A 19785-nucleotide genomic window follows, 5' to 3' on the forward strand; every position below is an offset into this window, starting at 1 on the left:
ACATCTGTTTCAGAGACAAAATATTCCTTATTCAGTGTTTGCAGAACAGCTTCCTGGAGCTCTAAATATGTTCTTACTCCTAAGTATGAAGCAATCGTGGCCATTTCCAGTGTTGAAAAAACTGAGCCTGCTTTGGGAACATCCCAAAGGATTGTGTATATACAGACGCACTTAAGGGAGAGCAGAAGTCCTCTGGACTTTATGTGTGTGCTCTCCCTGTGTTCTCCTTTCACCTGTTGCATACAGCCTGTGGGACTGTGGGCTTGTGCAGCTGAGATGATGTCAAGTAGGGTAGGAAAGTCCTTTTACACAGCTCACCTAAAGCGTAATGGGGGAAGGTGGGAATGTAAATGTTTTATGACTGTGCCAGGGCCAAAACCTGGAGTTCAAGTGTTGGAGGACTGTTCTGGTTGGAAAGGTCCTTAGGACAGTGCAGGTGCTGCAGCATGCCCAGAGGGTGCATGGGACAGGGGGAAATACTGATTTATTTCTGTTGTGATGGGGAGCCTGTGCTGATCCCATAAACTCCTGCAAAAATGCAAAGCACTTCTTACTCTATCTACCCTTTTGTGGATCCCGAGCCTGTGCTGACCAGGAAGTGAAGGATGGAATTAACACACCAGGGTTTCTGTCTTCCTGTGAAATTTTGTGTGTGCATTTAGGCCACCTTGAGGGGAAAAAATAATCTGTGCTGTAGTCTTCAGCAGTGGTTTTGCTTTGCTGGTTTGATCGCTTTGGTTTTACTCTTGGGACCTGAATAATAATGTCAGTGGGTGTCTGAGAGCTCTTGTTTTCAGGGGATGTCAGTGCACCTTGGGGTGCCTGTTGAACCAGTGCTTGCTGCTGTGTACCTGGACCCATCCCTCTGTGAAAATCCCCTGCCCTGCCTCTGGTACCAGAGCTGAATCGCTGCTGCGTTCTGACAGGCTGACTTCATGGGGGCTTCAGAAGTAGAAACATGCCTGCTCAGCAGGTGCAGCATGGAGAGCTGAACCAGCCTTACAGGGGAAGCAGGGAGGAGGCACAACACTTGGCAGCAGGAGCCTCCCCAGCTGCCCTCCCCTCAAGTGACCGGCTTTGTTTCAAGAGTTGTGCTCTGGGTAACATGATTGTTGCTGATCGTGGGAAAAATCAGCAAGCATCATGACTTGGAGGTGCTCTGCAGCAGGCTGCTCTCCTGCAGCAGGCTGCTGTCCTGCAGGCCTCCCTCGCAGCAGCCTTTCCATCCTGGTCTGAGGTGGAAGGATGCTGTGGGGGAGCTGGGGTGGGTGTCGAGCAGGGGGGCTGTGCTGTCCAGGGCTGGTGTTACTCTGTTGTTCTTGCATACTGAGGGACGTGGAGGCAGCCTGGTGCTGCCTGTGCCAGGACAGCTCACACTGCAGAAGGCTGCGGCCCTCTGCGACCTGACTGCGAGAGCTGAAGGCCTGGCCTGAAGCTGCCAGCCAGGAGCACACGGGGCACAGTTGCTGATGTTGGCTCTCACTGTGCATGTTCCTGCAGTGAAGCTTCTTGTGGGGGTTGAGTTTGATGGGGGAGGGCAGAGGTAAGAAAGTGCAGGAGGAGAAGTGTGGTCCCTGGACCGTGTGGTCCCTGGAGCTGCTCTCCAGCGTCTGTTCCCCAGGGTGTCTCAGCTTTGTGTCTGCGTGTAACGTACAGCGCTGTACTCTGTTGTGTCGTGCTGGATCAAATCCGTGCCTGAACCTCTTGTTCAGAGGACTGGGGTGTGAACTGCCTCCCGGGGTAGGGCACGTAGCGAAACCCTGTGCATTGTAGCTTTCTGGCTGTGGGGAGACCCCCAACTTCATGTGCACAAGGAAGTAAGGGAGCGCTCTGATCCCAGCTTTCCAATTACCCCAGCTGTCAAAAATCCTCTCCATGAAGCAGAATCGGGAGCCTTACAGGCTGACAAATACCATTCACACAACCCTTTTCTATATGGGAGGGAGAGAAGTGGCTCTGTAGAGTTCTGGGTTTGAATAAGACTGCAAAATGCGCCATGTGAGCCCGCACGCTGTGCTGGCAAGTAGCAGAGGTGTCTGCCCAGAATGCAAAACAGCCTCCCAGCAAGGGGCAGCACTGCTCCCGGAGAGCCACGCTTCTGCAGAGAGGAGGACCGCTTCACTTTCACAAATGGGATTCGGTGTTGCTGGAACTGCAGAAGATGGATGCTGTGGGAACAGCTGGGCGAGTTCGGTTCTGCCGATCCTGCCAGCTGAAGCTGCACCTCTAGTTCCAGGTGCCCACTTCATGTAAGAACATCAAGTGGCTTTAGCTGCACTCCAGCACAGATGGTGTGCTGCTGGCCCGCGTCTTTCACGGAACTGAAAAGCACCCAGATTGATGCATTTCCCTCTCGTGTAATTGTACAGGCTGAAATAATATGGGGAAGGAGAATTAATTCCTGTGTGAGGTAGAGGAGGAGCTCGGCTCGAGTTGGAGTCTTGTCATAACAGTGAATGTTTAAAGTCGGGCTCATGTCATTAGAACAGTGTGCAAAAAGCTCCCAGAATATATATGAAATAAAAATAAAATCAATAGGGTTTGATGATGGAATGGTTCTGTGTGGCCCATGTCTGATGTAATGGTAAAGGAACAGCGAAGGGAAAAGCAGAGAGCGCAGCACATGTTCTTTGGCTGGGCTCTGGGGGAGAGGGGGGCTGTTTTCCAGCAGACTGGAATGCCTTGCCTGAAAGAAGTGTGCATGGAGTTACCTTCCCATGGCAGGTGAGGGGCTGAAGCAGTAGGAACCAGACATGTGTTTGGTTTGAAGGTACTGCTGTTAAGATGTGTGTGTTGAGGAGTGGAGGCAAGCTCTTCACCAGGGCATCTAGGTGCCTGGAATGGTGCAATCCACATGCAGCCCAGCTTTTCTCCCACCCAGGAGAAAGGCAGCAGGAGGAGGGACCAGGCATCTCCTTTGTCTGTGTGTCCATGTAGAAGTATGTCAGCCCACGAGCATCTGGAGAACACTGTTTTGGCTTGAGGTGGCCTTTACCTGTGAAGGGTGACATTGTGACTTGAGGTTTCTCCCCAGTGCTTCAGTTCTTGGAACTGCTTTCAGCATCGAGGGTGGCTCTTAGGATGGTCTTAGCTTCTGTAGCGTTCACCCTGCGCTTTACTGTGGGACGTGACGTTTGGGGGCAGGTAGCTGGAGTACACAGTGGAATCAGTAGGTCCCTTCTGCCACTGACTGAGTTTCCCAAGGAGGAGAAGAATAAAGGCTCTCTAGTTTCTTGCATCTGAACTTAATCTCCCACACTCTTGTTACCTGTGCAGTAACATCTGTACCAGAATGAGAAAGTTGGAGTTCTCATTCCTGTTCTACCACACGCTTTCCTAATGTGAGGGACTAGACTTGAGAAGTAAGCAGGTAGTGAAGGGAAAATAGCAAAGGAATCGTGTTAGTTCTTTCTGAAATATTGCCCAATTAAAATGCTGGCTATTCACATAAAATCCATTTGCAGCAGGGTACTGGGATGTGATTTATCAGGACTTGCTTGGGAGAGCACTACCTCCGAGGTAGCACAAAATGTGAAACTAGCAATGGAAAATCACTGTGCTGTAAAAAAGAAAGGCCAAAAAACCAATGATTTCTTGCCCTAAGGAAGGGTGTGCCTGTCACTGGGCTGCGCAAGGGGAAGTGGGAACACTGCACAATTAACATTCCTGATAAACTGCACGGTTAATCATCATCCAGCTAGTCCCTGATTTCTCTCCTTTTCATTCTGGAGCAGAGGGGTGGTGGTTAGAGGGTTTGTCACTGGAGGGAAAGGGAAGTTGAATATTTAATGTGGCTTTCTTTATGACAAGGCACTAACATGACTCCCGTCTGTATTTAAATGCTGTCCCCAGGTTACGACTATGGCTATGTCTGCGTGGAGTTTTCACTCTTGGAAGAGGCCATCGGATGCATGGAAGCCAACCAGGTTGCTTTAAACTTCGGTCAATGCTGCTAGAAGATTTTTAAAGTTGGGGTTTTTTTTTTGGTGGGGTGGTGGAAAGGCAATGAGGTGGTTTTTTGGGTTGTTTTTTTTTGTTTTTGGTTTTTGAACCATTCAAAGGAAGATCTCTTCTTGCATAATACACAACACTGTGGTTTAAATGCTGTTTCCAGAAACTTTTAGAAGGAAATGCCAGTGTGAAAGAGCTGCTGGACACCAGGCGGTCTGCCGTCCTCCCTGGCGTGTGTCGGCACACTGGCTGGAGTCAGGCTGGTAGCTGACACCTAACGCAGGTTTCGGCCCTGCTGCTCCTGTACTGACACCGAAACCCAGTCAGAAAGGGCTCTGCTGGCATTAAACGCTTCCCCTGGCTGTGCGTGGCACATACACATGTTACTGCAGGTGAGGCCTCTGGTATGCAGCTCTGAGTCACCCGAGGCTTGCACGCTCTGCTCTTCCACCCGCCTCCTGTGTGGGAGAGATTCTTCATTGTGCATCTCCCCTGTATCTACCCTGTCCTTTGGCAGGCTGGAGCTGCAAACACGAGGACTGCCCTACGTGTGGTTGCACCTGGTAAATCTGTACGTTTCCAGCCTTCAAAAGTGGCTTAGATCCCCAGGGTGTGTTAGGTAAAACATAGGTTCCCATCTCACACCACCCTCCCTGTGCCTTGGAGCTGCAGGTGGTGGATCACCTGAGGAAAAACACTATAGAATTGATCCTCCTTCCTTCACTCTGTCCCTCCGGTCTCCCCTCTGCTGCCTTCCTCCTCCTAATTCACCCGAGTAAGAATCCATATCAATTATCTCAAGCCTTTTTACCTGAATCCCAAGTCTTGCTGTCACGGGAGGAGAGTCATGACTCAGATTGAGCTGTGCATCTGCAAAATGTACTTACAGTTAATGAGTCCTCACAGCTGGGGCTTCAGAGGTCCCACGAAGCGCTTGCATTTGCCTCTATTTTCAGTTACAGAGGTATCAAACTTACAGAAATAATTCATTGCTGGGAAGGAGCCTGGCACATTCCCACTGGGGCGGTGGTGGGGAGCACAGGAGGAGAAGGCTCCAGAATTAATTATTACTTTTACTGTCAGTGAGAACTTTTGTTTTCCATTAGGTGTTGTTGTAATTCCCAATTTATTTTGTTGTCACTGGGGTATCTGTAATTAGGTATGACATTCCTTTTAGCCAAACGCCCCTTTATTCTCTCTAAATTCTCTTTCTGTGAAATAATGTCTCCCCACACACAAGTGATTGCCAGATACCTGGGATTTTGGGAATTCCTCTTTCTCGCTGTGGATGCCTTCTCCCATTTGGAGCATTGCCATCTACTTGGCCAGGTGTTAGGACTGGATCATATTTGGTCCATTGCTGCAGCAAAGAGCCTGGAAGCACCAGTCAAGTTGAACTGCTTGCGTAGAGGTGCCCAGTAAATCTCTGCATACCCACGAGGAGATTCTAGCTGGATGCTTTTTCACTGTGTTCCCCTCCCAGCATTGAGGCAAGGTGCTGCCAGAACCCTGTTAATCGTCCCAGGTAATGGTCCCAGCCACAGACTCTGCCTGGGACACATTAAAAACAGATAGGGTGTGAAGTCTTCTGCTTTTCCCTTCCTGCTGTGCGTGTGTACAGAGGAAACTCGGAAGACAGAGTGGTTGGAAGGGATCATCTCCAAAGTCTGCGTGCGCTTCACTATGTTTTAGTGTGTAAACAATAGTTTGTAATTAGTGAAGCAAGAAATGTGCTTTCTGGGCTGACCCAAGCTTTAGGAATTTGGTCAGGAGAGTTGTAACCTCTGGATTGCTCCGTATGGGTCAGCTTCTCTAATTTGCTCTTGATTGAGCATGATAAAAAAAAGGCCTTCTAATTATTTAAATTTAAAAAAATAGTAAGATTTGTATCTGACCTGCTACAAGGGAGGGAGCCAACTATTAAAATAAGTTCTCAGTATAAGCCAAGTGGAGATGTTGAGAAAGGGAGTTAGGTGATTTGATTGTCCTTAGACAATGCAGAGCCCAGTTTAATATCTTCCAGGGTTGAGTTATAAAACCATCTCCTTAGGCTGAGAATTAATCTGCATTTTTACAAGCTCCAGAACCCAAAAGCTGTGTTAGCTGAGACATAAGATTCTTTGATAGTTCAGCTATTTTTGGAAGGTTATCAGCTATCCCTGACAAGTTCCCTCACTTGTGAGAGCAGAAATAGCGAGGCAGTGTCAGCCCACAGCGACATCCGCGCCCCTCGCGACTCAGCCTGCCTCTCTCCCAGTCGTCTGTAGGCTGGGAATAAATAGCTTCCGCAGAGGCCGCGGGGTTCGGTGCCGTTTAATGCCCCTGCCTAGAGAACACTTTGCTACTTCCTTATACTGTATCATTCCTATAGTGTGAAATCCTCTGGTTTTACTCAGTGCAGGCCAGCAACTCGGTGAAGACCATTCCCAAATTTGCTAAGTAACCGGATTTACCAGGTCCAACTGCCTCCCTTCAGTAAGTCTGGCATGTGTATGTGACTGCTGAGAGTTGAGGGGCATTTCTATTCAGTACATCGTGATGAGGAAACATCCACCTTCTGTGTTGCCCTAATTTCCTCGGGGATTTTCTTTCCACTCGTACTAATTGCCGCAGCTAACGTGATGAAAATGCCCCCACCTTAATAATTGCTTTCCCTCATTGACGGTTGCGTTGGCACTTTATTACAGCTCAAAGGTCTTACCTAATGAACGTGAAACGCGAGGGGTTGCCGCTACCGCTAGCGCAGAGGTGTGGGGGGCAGGTTTGGTTGAGCCAAGTGCTGGCTACAGCTCTCTGGCCACCCAGGAGGCTCTTTGCCCCGGAACAGCGGGCAGGCTGGCAAGTGTTTTTGTGGAACCCCTGGTTGTGATGGTCCTGTTGGCCTTTTGTTATGAGTTGGCTGTCATTTGATTTTTCTGAGAGGACACCTCTTTTCTGTCTGTGAGAAGCTGCTTTTCCGCTGGGGAGAGGCAGCTGTTTTGAAAGGAAAATGGGCTTTCTGTCTGCTGTGCCACCTGGTTTCTCCTAAATAATCTTTCCCTCCTTTCTTCTCACTTTTGAAGGGTTGTAGTGTGGTGTGGCGTTTGTCTCGCTGTGTTCTTTGCATTCGGGCTTGGGCTTGGTATAGTAACATTCCTGTCTGGGGGAACTGCTCAGACACAACTTTGGGAATATATCTCATGGCTCTTGCTCTCCATATGCATTGGGATTTCTGAGCACTCCTCCTTCATCTGTAGAAGAAACACACATAATAACCTTGTTATTGGGTGCGGGAAAACCTGTTGGGGAAGTAGAGTACCCTTGGTGTACGGTCGTGTATCATAAAGGCAGGGGAAGGAGTAGGGATGGAGAGAGCCTGTCTCTGCTGCCTGGATGTTTTTCTGTTTACACCAAGGTACAGCTGGTTGTTATGCATAAGGAAGCAGAAGGGGTTGTTTAAAGCTTGGGAGCAAATGCTTGGTCTTGACTGACTACACAGTGTTGTGTCCAAATCCTCTCAGGCCTCAAACTTAGCAACACCGGCAGTGTGTTTCCGAGCTTTTGTTGCTAGTTACTAACAGCTTTGTAATTCGTTCCTCCCGTTTCTTAAGTGGGTAAAACTGGGGCAGCTGTAGCATGAGCTTTTAAAAATGACATGCTTGGGGCATTACTGTGGAGGTCTCCAGGCAGTCGTTCCAGGGCTCGCTCCTGCACCTGCCTGCACTGAGGCTGGCACATATCGGAGAGCCGTTTCCCCCGCGGCGCTGTGCGATCCTTGATCAGCTTGCTGAGCACAGTGACACCGCTGTTCCCTGCTTGTTTCTCACAGGAGAGGGTAAGAGGGACTCTGGCTGGATTTTGTGGGTGCTGGATTTACGTGAGTGCATCCCGACGCTGTGTGACTGGGAGCATTGGCTGGGCATTCCCCCTGCTCTGAGCCCATTCCCTTTTATCCATTCACTGCAGCGCTGCATTTAGTGTGAATGTAGCTTCTCGTACAGAGGAGACCTCGCAGGCTTTTCACTGTAGCTGTTGGTGTTAAAATCCACAAGATGCTTTGACAAACAGGCAAAGCCTAGGACTTTCTGCCCTGAAAACATTCTCAGTAACCAGTCACAACGGGCATAGCTTCCCAGTTAGATGCAGAAGGAGTTTGTGGTTATCCTGAGAGTACATCTGCACTGGTCACCTGTAGCCTTGGAGTATCTATGGAAACCTGTGGTGCAGGAGCATGCTGCAATTTATAAAAGAAACTGTGTGGCCTGATATCAGAAAGGATTGTTTTCCTTTTGGTAGGATGTGTGGAGTTGTGGAGTCTTGCATTTTTTTCTAGAACCTGCAGAACGCCCTCTGTAATGGAAGATAACACCCGCCTCAAGTGTATTTTCACGGCCTGTCTGCTTATCCATCATTTACTCACTTGACAACGTCACTCCGTCTCCTTAGCTTTAACCTGCAGTTGTTGAGGGTGGTGGTGACAGCCGAGTGTGTCCACAGACACACTGAAATCCCTTTGCATGTCAGGCCAAGAAGGCTGGAGGTGGCCTTGCTTTTGGTACGTCCTCCTTGGATTATCAGCTGGTGTTACCTTCTGCCTTTCTCGTTGTATATTAGGTGTGGGGATTTTGCTCGGGTTGTATCGTTACCATGTGTCATTGTTTCCCTGTTAAACCTGCCCTGCTTGTGACTGCATGGATTTCTAGAAGCAATTTTTGGAGTCTTCCACTTGAAGAGTGTTTATAGAGAGGGGAAAGGTTTGTATGCCTGGACAGTGTTTCGTCTGTAAACACGCCAAGGATTGGGGAAACACACACATTACGGAGTCATTTTTGTCATCCAGGTGGCCTATGGAAAGTTCCCTCTGAATGAGGGAATGAGATGAGTGGATTGCTGGGCAGCAGAGCTGATCTGGAGGTTTGTTTTCTGTCTGATGCTGTGTGTGGCCTAGTCACTGGCTCACCCTCAGTCTTACATCACCTAGGCTTAATGCGTTGAGTCAGTAATTTGTTTGTTCCCACTTGTGTCTTGCTAATCGCTGCATCGTACCATCATTAAATTGGAGTTGTAGGCCTCTGTGGTCTGTAGGGAAGTGGCAGTGGGAAGCTCTGAGTGCTGGGCAGAGGCTCTGAGTGCTGGGCAGAGGCTCGCCCGAGAATAACCAGTGGGACCTGCCCACGACAGCGCTGGGCGCGTGGGTGTCTGCGTGTGTATCCTGCAGCGATGTTGGGATAAATGCACTGACTGCCTTTCTGTTTGGAAGGACTGACCTAATCTCTGCATGCTGCAGAGACCTTCCCTGTGCAGAGAAGGGTGCCTTTTGTTGTAAAATGCAACTGCCAAGAAACCTCTGGTACTGCAAATACCTCTCTGGGCCTTCAACATTTCCTGTCATCTCCATTGCTCAAGCTGTGTGAATCCTCTTGGTCTCTCTTCCCTTGGCACGGGAGGTTGTAAGAGATCTGTTGCCAAAGGCTTCACACGCTCTTCCTTCAGCCAGTGGTAGCTGCCCATCCACATGGTTTTTCTAGCCCTTCCTGGGTAGAAACCCAGAGCCTCCCTGGCAGCTCAGCCCTGCCTTGCCTCAGGAAGTGAGCTCTGCTAACTAAAGTGTTTTAAAGGATGTGTGTTTTTAACCAGCAGAGTTGTGAAGCTGCATCTTCTTGCTCCACTTGTGTGATCCCAGCTTGCCGTGCCCACCCACCTCCCAGCTCTCATCCCAAAGTCCTGTCCTCCTCTTTTCCTTCAGCCTCAGCTTACTTGTGTGATGGGGACCATGTGTGTTGGCTGCTCAGTAATGGGACTGTCCCCAGAGGACAGCTTCCAGGTGAGCGGCTCAGAGCACGCAGCAGATGTGGAAGCAGGACTCCTCAGTGTCTCAGGTTGCTGCTGGGGATGTAGGGCCCAGCAGGGTTATCTCAGGGTTCACATATTGCTGTGTATCATGGAATTATCTGCTCTGTGTGCTGAAGTTCACTTGGGCTCCTGTATAAATAGGTTCTTCTATGTGAAGCATCCCTTCCTACCCTTGTCTCTAATGAAACTGCTCTTCCTTGGGCCCCAGGACATTTATGTTCTGCTTATGGACTTGTTGGGTTTTTTTCTGGCTGACATTAACAAATCTGTGTGATGAAGTACCTCTGAAAAACGCCTTCACTCCCTGCAGATCTCAAATGCCTTGTTCATCAAGTTTTACTCTGTTGGGATGGATGTTCTGTTTGCAGTGCCAGGAGCTTGAGCTGGCAAAAGTTAAGGAATAACTCTGATTTCCTCAAGCTTGCTGAAATAACGATCCATGAGTGTTACTGAGATAAGTGTCTGGTCCCCTCTGGCTGGCTGGTTGTATGATGTACAGTACCAGTACTGACAGGTACTGCATGTCACTGTGCTGCATCCAGAGGTGCGTGGGGGCCAATACTCCCTGCATGGGTGGCTTCAAGTGAGGAACCACTGTTATACACCGAGACCGATGGCTGGGGTGTGTGGGGGTGTGGGTGTGTGTGTTGAAAGTTTTTGCTTGTGAATATGAAGCATGTGTACCACAGATAAATCCACCTTCTGCCCCTTCTGTAGAGCTAAAGCCATATCCTGGTACACTGGCAGAACAGCGCAGAAATAGCTTTGTTTCAGTCGTTGTCAGCATGTGAAGTGTTCTGCTGAGTGACACGGCATCTGGCACGCTCATCCTTGGAATTCGTTTGTAGGTGAGATTTTGCCTTGAGCTAGAAAGGATTTGAAGTAGTCCTTGGATGCACATGCAGGATGCAGATGCTACCCTGTGTATGTGTCAGGTCCTCTCCTCCTGACATGTTAATCAAACGGTTGTGTGACAACAAGGAAATCTTAGTCACTGATGCTACCTATAGGTGCAGTTTCACCTTGCAATGAAGAGTAGTGTTTTACTGTTGGCTCTTACTCATAGATTGTATGGGTTTTGCTGTGTTTACATTCATGATTGGGGGGTTTATGAAGATCCGTAGAAGCTCTAGGTATAATCTTGTGTAACCGTTTGGAAGGTGTTTATCATTGTAGCATCAAAGTGCTTCAGAGCAGTGTGGCAAATGAGCTGTTGGACAGATAACATGTGATTACTGCTGATAGATTGTGTATGTGGTCAGAAGATGATTCTGGATTAAGATGTAAAATCTCTTGATCAAGCTCCTATACTGAAGTTAGTGGGACCTGTGCCACTAATTTGCTTTGATGCTTTAAGTAAGTGGTGAGTAACAGACCTGCAGATGCACTGTCAGAAATTCCCCCTGTACTCCTGGAAGTGGATGGTGCTGATGATCCCGCTCCTGTTACTCAAAGGAGACAGAGAGGCATTGAGAAGAAATGTCTGGATGGGTTTGGTGTACAGGAATAAAGGCGTCTCACCGAGCACACCCTAACTTTCATTTTCGGTCACGGCTTTGCTGTAATGGCTTGTGCAAGACCTGTCATGGGGAAAGAGATGCCAGTCCTCTCAGCCCGATCCCAGCAATGTTGAGGGGAACATCAGATATGTGTTACAAGCATATGAGCCAGATTCTAGTGCTGAGACTCCATCTGGACTGTTTTGATAAGTGGGAGCGCACCAGAATGTTGTTGCAGTTTTCACTCGATGGGTCGGCTTTGTTAGCTTCGGCATCAGAACTGTTCCTTCCTGGGTTTATGCTATCTTGACAGTGATTGCTTCTTCCACTCCTTGGTGTGCACTGTTGATGTTGGATTTCTGGAACAGGAAGATAAAGTTCCCTTCAGCTGTGAATTTTGGTCTTGTTTTCTTCCCAGCTGAGTTTGTGTTGGACCTTTTTAAAGTAAATCATAGAAATTGGGGTACCTTGAATTGGGGTGCATTCAAACAGAGTACCTTGAGTTTTGCCACTTTCTGCTGGGGTTATGTGAATTGCACAAGGGAGAGGTCACATTCAGATGTTTCTAGCTTGACGGTGCAAGATCACAACTCCAGCAAACAGTCAGCAACTTCTCCTTGTGAATTTCTGTTTCCCTTTGACTGTGACCGGGCTGTTAATGTTCTTGACTAGAAATGAAGCATGATTGCAGTGGGAAGTGGGGGCTGGCACGCCTGAGTGGGCTGCAGTGTCATTATCCATCAATCACAGCCAACAAGGAAACAGGTATTTAACGCAGAAGGACACGCAACTATTTTCCGCCCCATTCCCCTGCGAGCCACAGGACGCTCTCAAGAGTCTTATTAAAGCTTTAATACCTACAGAGATCCCACTGTATGGTACAGGAGCAGCAATAAGCAGCATCGCTGTCATTCTGCTGCTTGTGCAGGACAAGGCAAGATGTTTGGTGGGAGAGTGCTGGGAGTTCTGGCAGACACCAGCCCTCTGCACTGCTGAGGATGGGTGCAAACTTCCCCAATCCTTTCTCAAGTGAGTGGGGGAGACTTTCTTCTTGCATCACATCTGCCAACCGGTTTAACCCAGCATGTGTGAATGGGACAGCAACAGTGAGGTCCTCAATACCCCTGGGCGACCAGCTGATTTGTCTCTGCCTTCAATTGCTCCCAGGAGATGGCAGTGAGGGAGAAAATCCTGAAGCCATTTTGTACAAGGAGACACAGGAGGGAGGTGGAAGGTTCTTCCTGGCTTCTGCAGCAGCAGAAATGTATGATGTGCAGTTGACTTGCTGCAGTGAAGTGTCTGCTGTGAAGTAGCATTCTGCTTTAAGGTTTGTTTTGCTGCCTTGTTGCATTGCACTTATGTGTTGACAGCTACCAGATGTTGAATCTGAGTGTCCTCCTGCATCTCTGCCACTTCATGCCACCTAGAAGCTCATTTATTCCACAGGATGAACAAACAGCTTCCAGAAGTAGATTCCCCAAAAGGACAGTGGTCTGAAATCAAATGTGTCATGTAATGAGTTACATTTTTAATGAGGGTCAAAGCCATGAGCATGAGATTTAAGTATTTACATCTCTGAAATTGTCTTCTTTAGGAGAAGGGGAAAGTAATTCTCTTTTCATAGACACCAGGAGAGGAAATCTCAGGTTTTGTGATGTACAGTCCATGTCTAAGCAGGAAATTAGCAATATTCAGGTGGGCATTGTGTACCAAGGATTTGAGCCAGGATGGCAGTAAAAACCCAAGCAAACATCACAGATCTCAGGAGCAGAGTTAACAGAGAAAGTAATTTTAGGTCCTCAGAATCCCAAGATGTATTTGCATACACATAAAATCAGGTTGAGAAGTGTCTCTAAGAAGCTGTTTCACGGTGTGAAGCTGTACATTAATGATACGGTGACTGAGGTAGTTACTGTTTATAGTCCCTTATTTTTTGAAATCCTGATTGATTCTTCCCAACTTGTGACATTACTGGAAAAGAGAGCTGAGGGGGTTTGATTCCAGCCCCCCAGCAAAGTGGTGTTCTGTGCCTGGTCCATGTGAGCTCAGTGTTTGCCCTCTGCTGCTGCTTCTCTGCCCATTGTGCTAACCTGGCTTGTCTGTTCTCCTTCCTCCTGATGTGCTCTGGGCCCATCACTGTGGGTGAGATGGGAATGCCACAAGGACAGAGCACTTCCAACAATGCAGGAAATGGTGTGCTTTTCCTTCCTTGGTGTCAGGGTTGTGATAGGACCTGCTGCTCTGCACGCTCTCCTCTCTGCCTAGAGTCCTCTTCTGAAAAGCTGAGGTCAGTTAGCATGGCCTCAGAGCCTGGATATCTGAATGGGAGAGTTGTTGCTCCTGCCTCTTGTGCCCTGACAGGGCACTAAGCTCCTTCCTTCAGCAGTCCTGGGAATTTGCCAGGAAGGAGGGATCTGGATGTGCCTCTGGATGTTGTTGCCTGGAAGAACCTCTTAAACTTTAGTGCCCCTGGAAGAAGGGACCTGCTGGGCCTGACAGGGAAGCTATGACACCCACCAGCGTTACACTGGACCCAGGCCAGGCTGGCAGGAGAAATACATCTCCTTCCAAAGGGCACATGTAGCTCTGTTCTCACACTGTGCCAGGTTCCTTGGGCAGATACTGGTCCAAGAGGTTAAAGCAGCTGCTTCCCAAATCACCTCCAAAGCAGAGCTCTCTTAATAGGCAGTGCCTGCTTGCACGCAGAAATGGGTACAGGTACCAGCCTGAAGATGTGCCAGCTGCCTCATGTTCTGTCTGTGATCTGGATTTAGCTTTTGGACTGCCCACCTTAAGGTTGCAGTGATGTGCTGGGAATCATCATTGAGTCAGCATGGGTAAGTGTGGTACTGCTGGTGCATTTCCCTATGGGCATCAGTACCAGGCACCCTTTTGTTGTTAACTGGGAATTCAGGGATGCTGAGAAATGAAGTGTCCAAGGACAAAACCCTCTTTCCATCCAGAGCTGTTCCCTCTTCCCAGGGCTTGTGTCTTTTCTGTTTTCCCTTTCAGCAAAGAGGCTTTCCTGCAGGGAGCTTGCCCGAGCCCTGGCTGCAGTGAAAGCACTGCCAGTGAAGGCTCCAAGTGCTGGACTCAGTGGGTGCAGAATTGAGTTTAGGATCTGGGGAGCCTTTGGACTTTGTTCTGCCCTGTTTAAAGTCAGCATCCTCTTAGCAAATGTGTGCTGCTGCGCAGAGCATCCTGTGCTCTGTTTCCCCTGTGCTGGAATCGGTGTGTAATCCCATGGCTACATGCTCCAGCTAAAGGGCACGCTTTTGTATGGGTGGGGAGTGTGTGTGCACCTTTAAATGCTTAATCAAATAGGCTGGATTGTCTGGGAATACATTCCTGCCTTTTGTCCCTTTAAGGCAGAGCTTTCCAGCATGATTTTGCATTGGGATTGGTCTTGAGTGTTTTGATATTGTGCTTTAGATGTGTGAGTAAGGAACCCATCCTGGCCTCATTGTTCTCTGGCTTCCTTGTAGCCAGCACTAATTGTGAATTACCCCTGGGGGAACCGCACAGGAAGGTGGATCAGTGCCTGGCACTAACATGCTTAATCGTTATATTGTTTAACAGCATTATGGGGTGAGGTGGCCTTCGAAGAAGAAGGTGGCTGTATAACAAAGTATTGAGAAATATCTCCACTTTGGAGGGAGAAGGGAAATCCTGCGTTGGGAGCAAGGGGAGTTTTTGAACTTGTCCCCCTTTGAGTTGTTATCCTCTGATGCCCCCAAGCCCCACTGTGTGAACTCTAGAAATCCTCTTCTGACCCCGTCATACCGTATAGGAGAGACTTTCATCTTAACACTTCCACATTTTTCTAGGGATCCTGCAATGCTGAGTGGCAAAGGTGCCCTCCTCAGAGGGCTGAGGGAAGCTGGAGGTTGGAATTACCTGGACAGGGAGACGTTAGGGCTTTCAGCAGCTGGTAAAAGGTCTGCTGTGTTTCTCTGGATCAAAGAAAACTTTCATGTGTGGTGAGATCTCCTTAAAGGGGGAATTTCAGAAGCCACTCGTATCACCTACCCCCCAAAGCCAGCTCTGGACCATGTGAAGTCCCAGGCACACGGCGTGTTTTCTCAAGCTGCGACATGTCACTGTTACCCTTCTCAGAGCCGTAATTGGGAGCTTGCCCGTACCGACTGTTTTGGTGGTGTTCTCAGAGCAGGACTGAGTGTGCTGACAAGTGAAGCAAATGCTGTGTTTGAAAGAGGAGTACTTTGAAAGTCCTGACTTGGAAGTGAATTGGAGTTCAGAATTCAGGCAATAAATGTGGAGAGCTGGCATAGTCTGAAAGGCAATTTCTGTGTGTATTTGCGAAAAGGATGTCAGTGGGGGGAGATGAGTTGTGGAAAGATGCTGGGACTTGCTTAAAAAGAGTATGGCTGGCATCCAGGGAATTTAGAAATCGTAGGAAGAAAACTGGAGGTGTCTCAGCAGGCTAGATTGGGTGTCTGGAAATAAGGTACTTAAAGGATGCAGACTGGCACCTTCTGCTCAAAGACAAATAACCTGGATAACCAGGCAGAAAAGGAGGCCGAGTAGAAATGGAAACTTGTGTGTCACAGTGGATGGTCCCAGCACGAGCAGGTAAAATGGGCTTTATACAAGAGGAGTCTGAGAAAGAGGCACCGAGCGCTATCTGGGCTAAAATGATCCTTGCCTAGCACCATAATTGGCTATATTTAGTTACTACATCTTTAGGGCTGTCTAAGTTCCCCTCCTAATGCCTCAGTTCTGTGTTAGTGCCAAGTTTGCTTAACATGCACATCGGCGATGTGCTGGAATCGTGTTCTGTTAGCTCAGGAGGGATGGTGCCATCTTTGGGTGCCCAGTCTCAGCCCTCCTCTGACCCTGAAGACCACGAGCCCCGAGGATGCCATCCTGCTTGGCATCAGACAACCACTGAAACCATGCCTTACTGTTGAGCGGTTCAGAGTGATGCCACGTGCTCTTGATGCTCAGGAGCCAAACATCCTCTTTTCCAGGTAGCCACCAACTATTGCACGAGATCCATCCCAGTCTCCTTAGAAGCTTGTAATAATAACACACGGTGGGGTTGTTTGGATCCACCAGCTGTCAGACCGCCTGTTTCCCCCGTATCTCTTGAATCTTCCACCATGGCTGTCAGCTACTCAGCACCAGAGTGCTGAACACTGATAGATCAGACCAGTAAAAAGAAGTCCCTGAGCTGCAAATGGTTAGGGAGCTGGAGAAGGGGGGCTGAGAGCCTTGGGGAAGCCCCGCTACACCGGGAATTTGCTTGTAGTTACTGTCCCTGTAGCAGGCTGAACCGCTCTCGCTTCTTCATCTCTCCGTGTCATGCTCTGTTTTCTGTATGTTTAATTACAGATGGATTGTGGTTTGTGGGTTCACAGCTTCTTCTCATCTGCTTTTTGTCAAAAGGTGAGCAGATGTACTGCCTGTTGCTCTGTGGAGTTGAGTCCCTTGTATGGAGGCTGCCAAGGAGCTCGGAGATAAAAACTTTGACATATGGAAAAACTGGGATGAGAAGCCAGTTTCCGTGACTGAGATGATCTTGTTTTGAAATATACCCAGCTGGTCTCTTCTCCTCCCAGGTGTTTCGGTGTCAGCCCTCTGCTCCCCAGAAGCTGCTGCCTACCAAATCATGGGTTAGAGGGACCTTTGGTGTTTGACCCTGTCTGCTTGCTTTATCTGGAGATGCATACCTTAAGGGAGAGAGCCTTGTGCTCTCCCTGCCAGCTTCCCTCCAGCCTTGGTACAGAGATGAGAGCCATGCCAACCAGCCAGGATGCGATGACGTAGTTCACATTGTGTTGTGGTTGTTAAATTTGTGTTTATGATCCATCCTCAAGTAGGAGAACAACCTGAAAGCAGTCTGATGTGCCGTTACAATTAGATAACCCGACTTCTGCTGTCGGTTGCTTGTCTCCCTGTGCTGTGCCATGCAGTGTGTTTGGAGTCCGGGACTGGAAAGCATCTTGAGGATGCTCTGGGAAGGGCTGCTGTGACCATGGGTTCCCTCTGCATTCCCAGGCTGCCTCCTGGTTTACTGTCTGAGCCCCTGGAGCAATAAATGCCAGTCATTAATTGGTTTAAATAATTTTAAAATGATGGGTGTATAATGGTTTTTGAATAGCCATACTAATTACAGTAAATATGCATAAAAGGGCTGAATTAACAGGTAAATGAGGTTCATTGTGGTATTTCACTGTGACTGCTTTGCTCTCTTGCCTGTAAGCATTCTCTTGTCATAATCATTGTATATAGTCCTCTGTTTGCAAATGATATTTTCAGCTCATTTTTCACATGTGGAACCATGTCAGTCTTCTGGCATCCTTCTTGCTGAGCGATAACTAAGTCAGAACCTTTTAGTTCATGGTATGAATGATAGGGGTTGGAAGGGACCTCTGGACATCACCTAGTTAGCCGAAGTGCTGTTTGGCTTTCTGCACAGCCAGCTGCCGGAGGAGATCTGAATATGGTTGGCTCATGGTGCAGGCATCTCCCGTGCTCCCTTGGGTGCTGCTCTGTGGTTACCACCATTGCCCTGGAAGAGCCGGAGCACACTCCAGCTTCCTCCCCAACCATCCACGTCCCCATGTGGTTTGGCAGCCCCTGTGTAGCTGCTGAAGCATGACCCATGGGGTGGGGTCCTTGGGAGAGCTGTCAGCTCCTTGTTGAGAGGCTCTGAAGTGAGATTTTACCGAAGCTTTTAGTTCTTGGCCAAATTCAGCTAAAGCAGAAGCCTGGTTTGGTTGGAGGGAGCGTGCCGTGCTTTGAAAGCTCTCCACGTTGCACATTTTCTAGGTCACTCTGGGATGCTCTAATTTATATTTTTTTTCAGGGAAACAGTTAGCAAAAACTTTGACATCGATGATTTGTATTCTTCTGTCAGCTCAGGCTTGGAGAGCAGAGAGATACTTTTTTGGCAAGTTCTCCCCCTCCTCACCCCCCAGTCATCAGCATTAGAAGGCTGTCAACAAGCATGAAAAATAACCCACTGTGCCAACTGTAAATGCTGATTGGCAGATAAGCACCCCAAGCGGGTGACTCGCTGTGTCCGACCCGCAGCAGTCTGTCCATCCCGCAGCAGTCTGTCCAGCCTGCAGCAGTCTGTCCAACCCGCAGCAGTCTGTCCATCCCGCAGCAGTTTGTCCACCCAGCAGCAGTCTGTCCATCCGGCAGCAGTCTGTCCATCCGGCAGCAGTCTGTCCATCCGGCAGCAGTCTGTCCAGCCTGCAGCAGTCTGTCCATCCCGCAGCAGTCTGTCCATCCCGCAGCAGTCTGTCCGTCCCACAGCAGTCTGTCCGTCCCACAGCAGTCTGTCCATCCCGCAGCAGTCTGTCCGACCCGCAGCAGTCTGTCCATCCCGCAGCAGTCTGTCCATCCAGCAGCAGTCTGTCTGACCCGCAGCAGTCTGTCCATCCTGCAGCAGTCTGTCCACCCAGCAGCAGTCTGTCCATCCGGCAGCAGTCTGTCCAACCCGCAGCAGTCTGTCCATCCTGCAGCAGTCTGTCCATCCCGCAGCAGTCTGTCCAACCCGCAGCAGTCTGTCCATCCCGCAGCAGTCTGTCCGTCCCACAGCAGTCTGTCCGTCCCACAGCAGTCTGTCCATCCCGCAGCAATCTGTCCATCCCGCAGCAGTCTGTCCATCCCGCAGCAGTCTGTCCGTCCCACAGCAGTCTGTCCGACCCACAGCAGTCTGTCCATCCCACAGCAGTCTGTCCATCCTGCAGCAGTGGGCATGGCATGTGCTAGGAGCATGGTCTGGGTTTTCCTTGCTTGCCCATCGATGTTCTTGCAGCGCTTCTGGTTTAACTGCCTTTGGAGACAAAGAGCTTGGGAGCTGCTCTAAGGAAAACCAGAGTTTCATTTCCAAAGCCTTGTGCCCAGCTGACACGCGGTCTCCAAAGTGCTTTTGGGATGATTTCATCACCCCAGGATACCAGCTAAGGGATTTTCCCTTTCTCTTCCCATCTCCCTGCTCCTGTGGGTTTTGTCCCCACTGCGTGAAGGGCTTCGAGACTCTGCTGTGTGCGTGTTCTGCAAGCAGGCTTTACAGTTGGGTGGCATTGCTCTCTAGAGCCTCCTGATGGGATTGCTCAGCTGATGGGTGTACTGGCAGTAGGATTTACATGCGAGGCCGTCAGCTGTTATTCCGGATGATGCACAATTTTTAGCTGAGATGGCTTGTACTGAATTGTATCACTTAGACTAGAATCTGGTTCTGCATCTCCAACAGACGTCTGAGCGGAAAAACCCCAACGCCTAACTGTGTGTGGAAGGTATTGAGCAGTAGCATAAAGCATTGCTCCCAGCAGTAAAGTCCTGATGGATAAAGTTTTGATGGATTTGGCAATTTAGAGGGGAAAAAAACCAGTACAGTCTGCTTGTACCCTTGGACATCTCAGCATTTCCATGGCTGAGAGCTCGGTGTTCTGGTACTGCAGAGCTGTGCTGCCTTCTAAACCCTTCACTGGTGAGTCAACTGCGTGTTTACTGCTAGTTTTGAGGG

At 49.1% G+C, this 19785-nt stretch overlaps 1 protein-coding gene across 1 annotated transcript in view; it reads left to right on the forward strand.

The window, feature by feature from the left end:
* The window catches only part of RBM6 (RNA binding motif protein 6), a gene marked incomplete at its 5' end in the record, with an annotated part of 54035 nt that overhangs the window by 14843 nt on the left and 19407 nt on the right, over positions 1-19785 (forward strand). The window contains one exon of the mRNA XM_084269486.1: positions 3853-3926. Within this exon, the coding sequence (XP_084125612.1) occupies positions 3853-3926 (74 nt within the window). The remainder of the gene's footprint in view (positions 1-3852; positions 3927-19785) is intronic.

This window comes from Gallinula chloropus, assembly GCF_964237585.1.
Source record: "Gallinula chloropus genome assembly, chromosome: 12".
NCBI classification, from domain to species: domain Eukaryota; kingdom Metazoa; phylum Chordata; class Aves; order Gruiformes; family Rallidae; genus Gallinula; species Gallinula chloropus.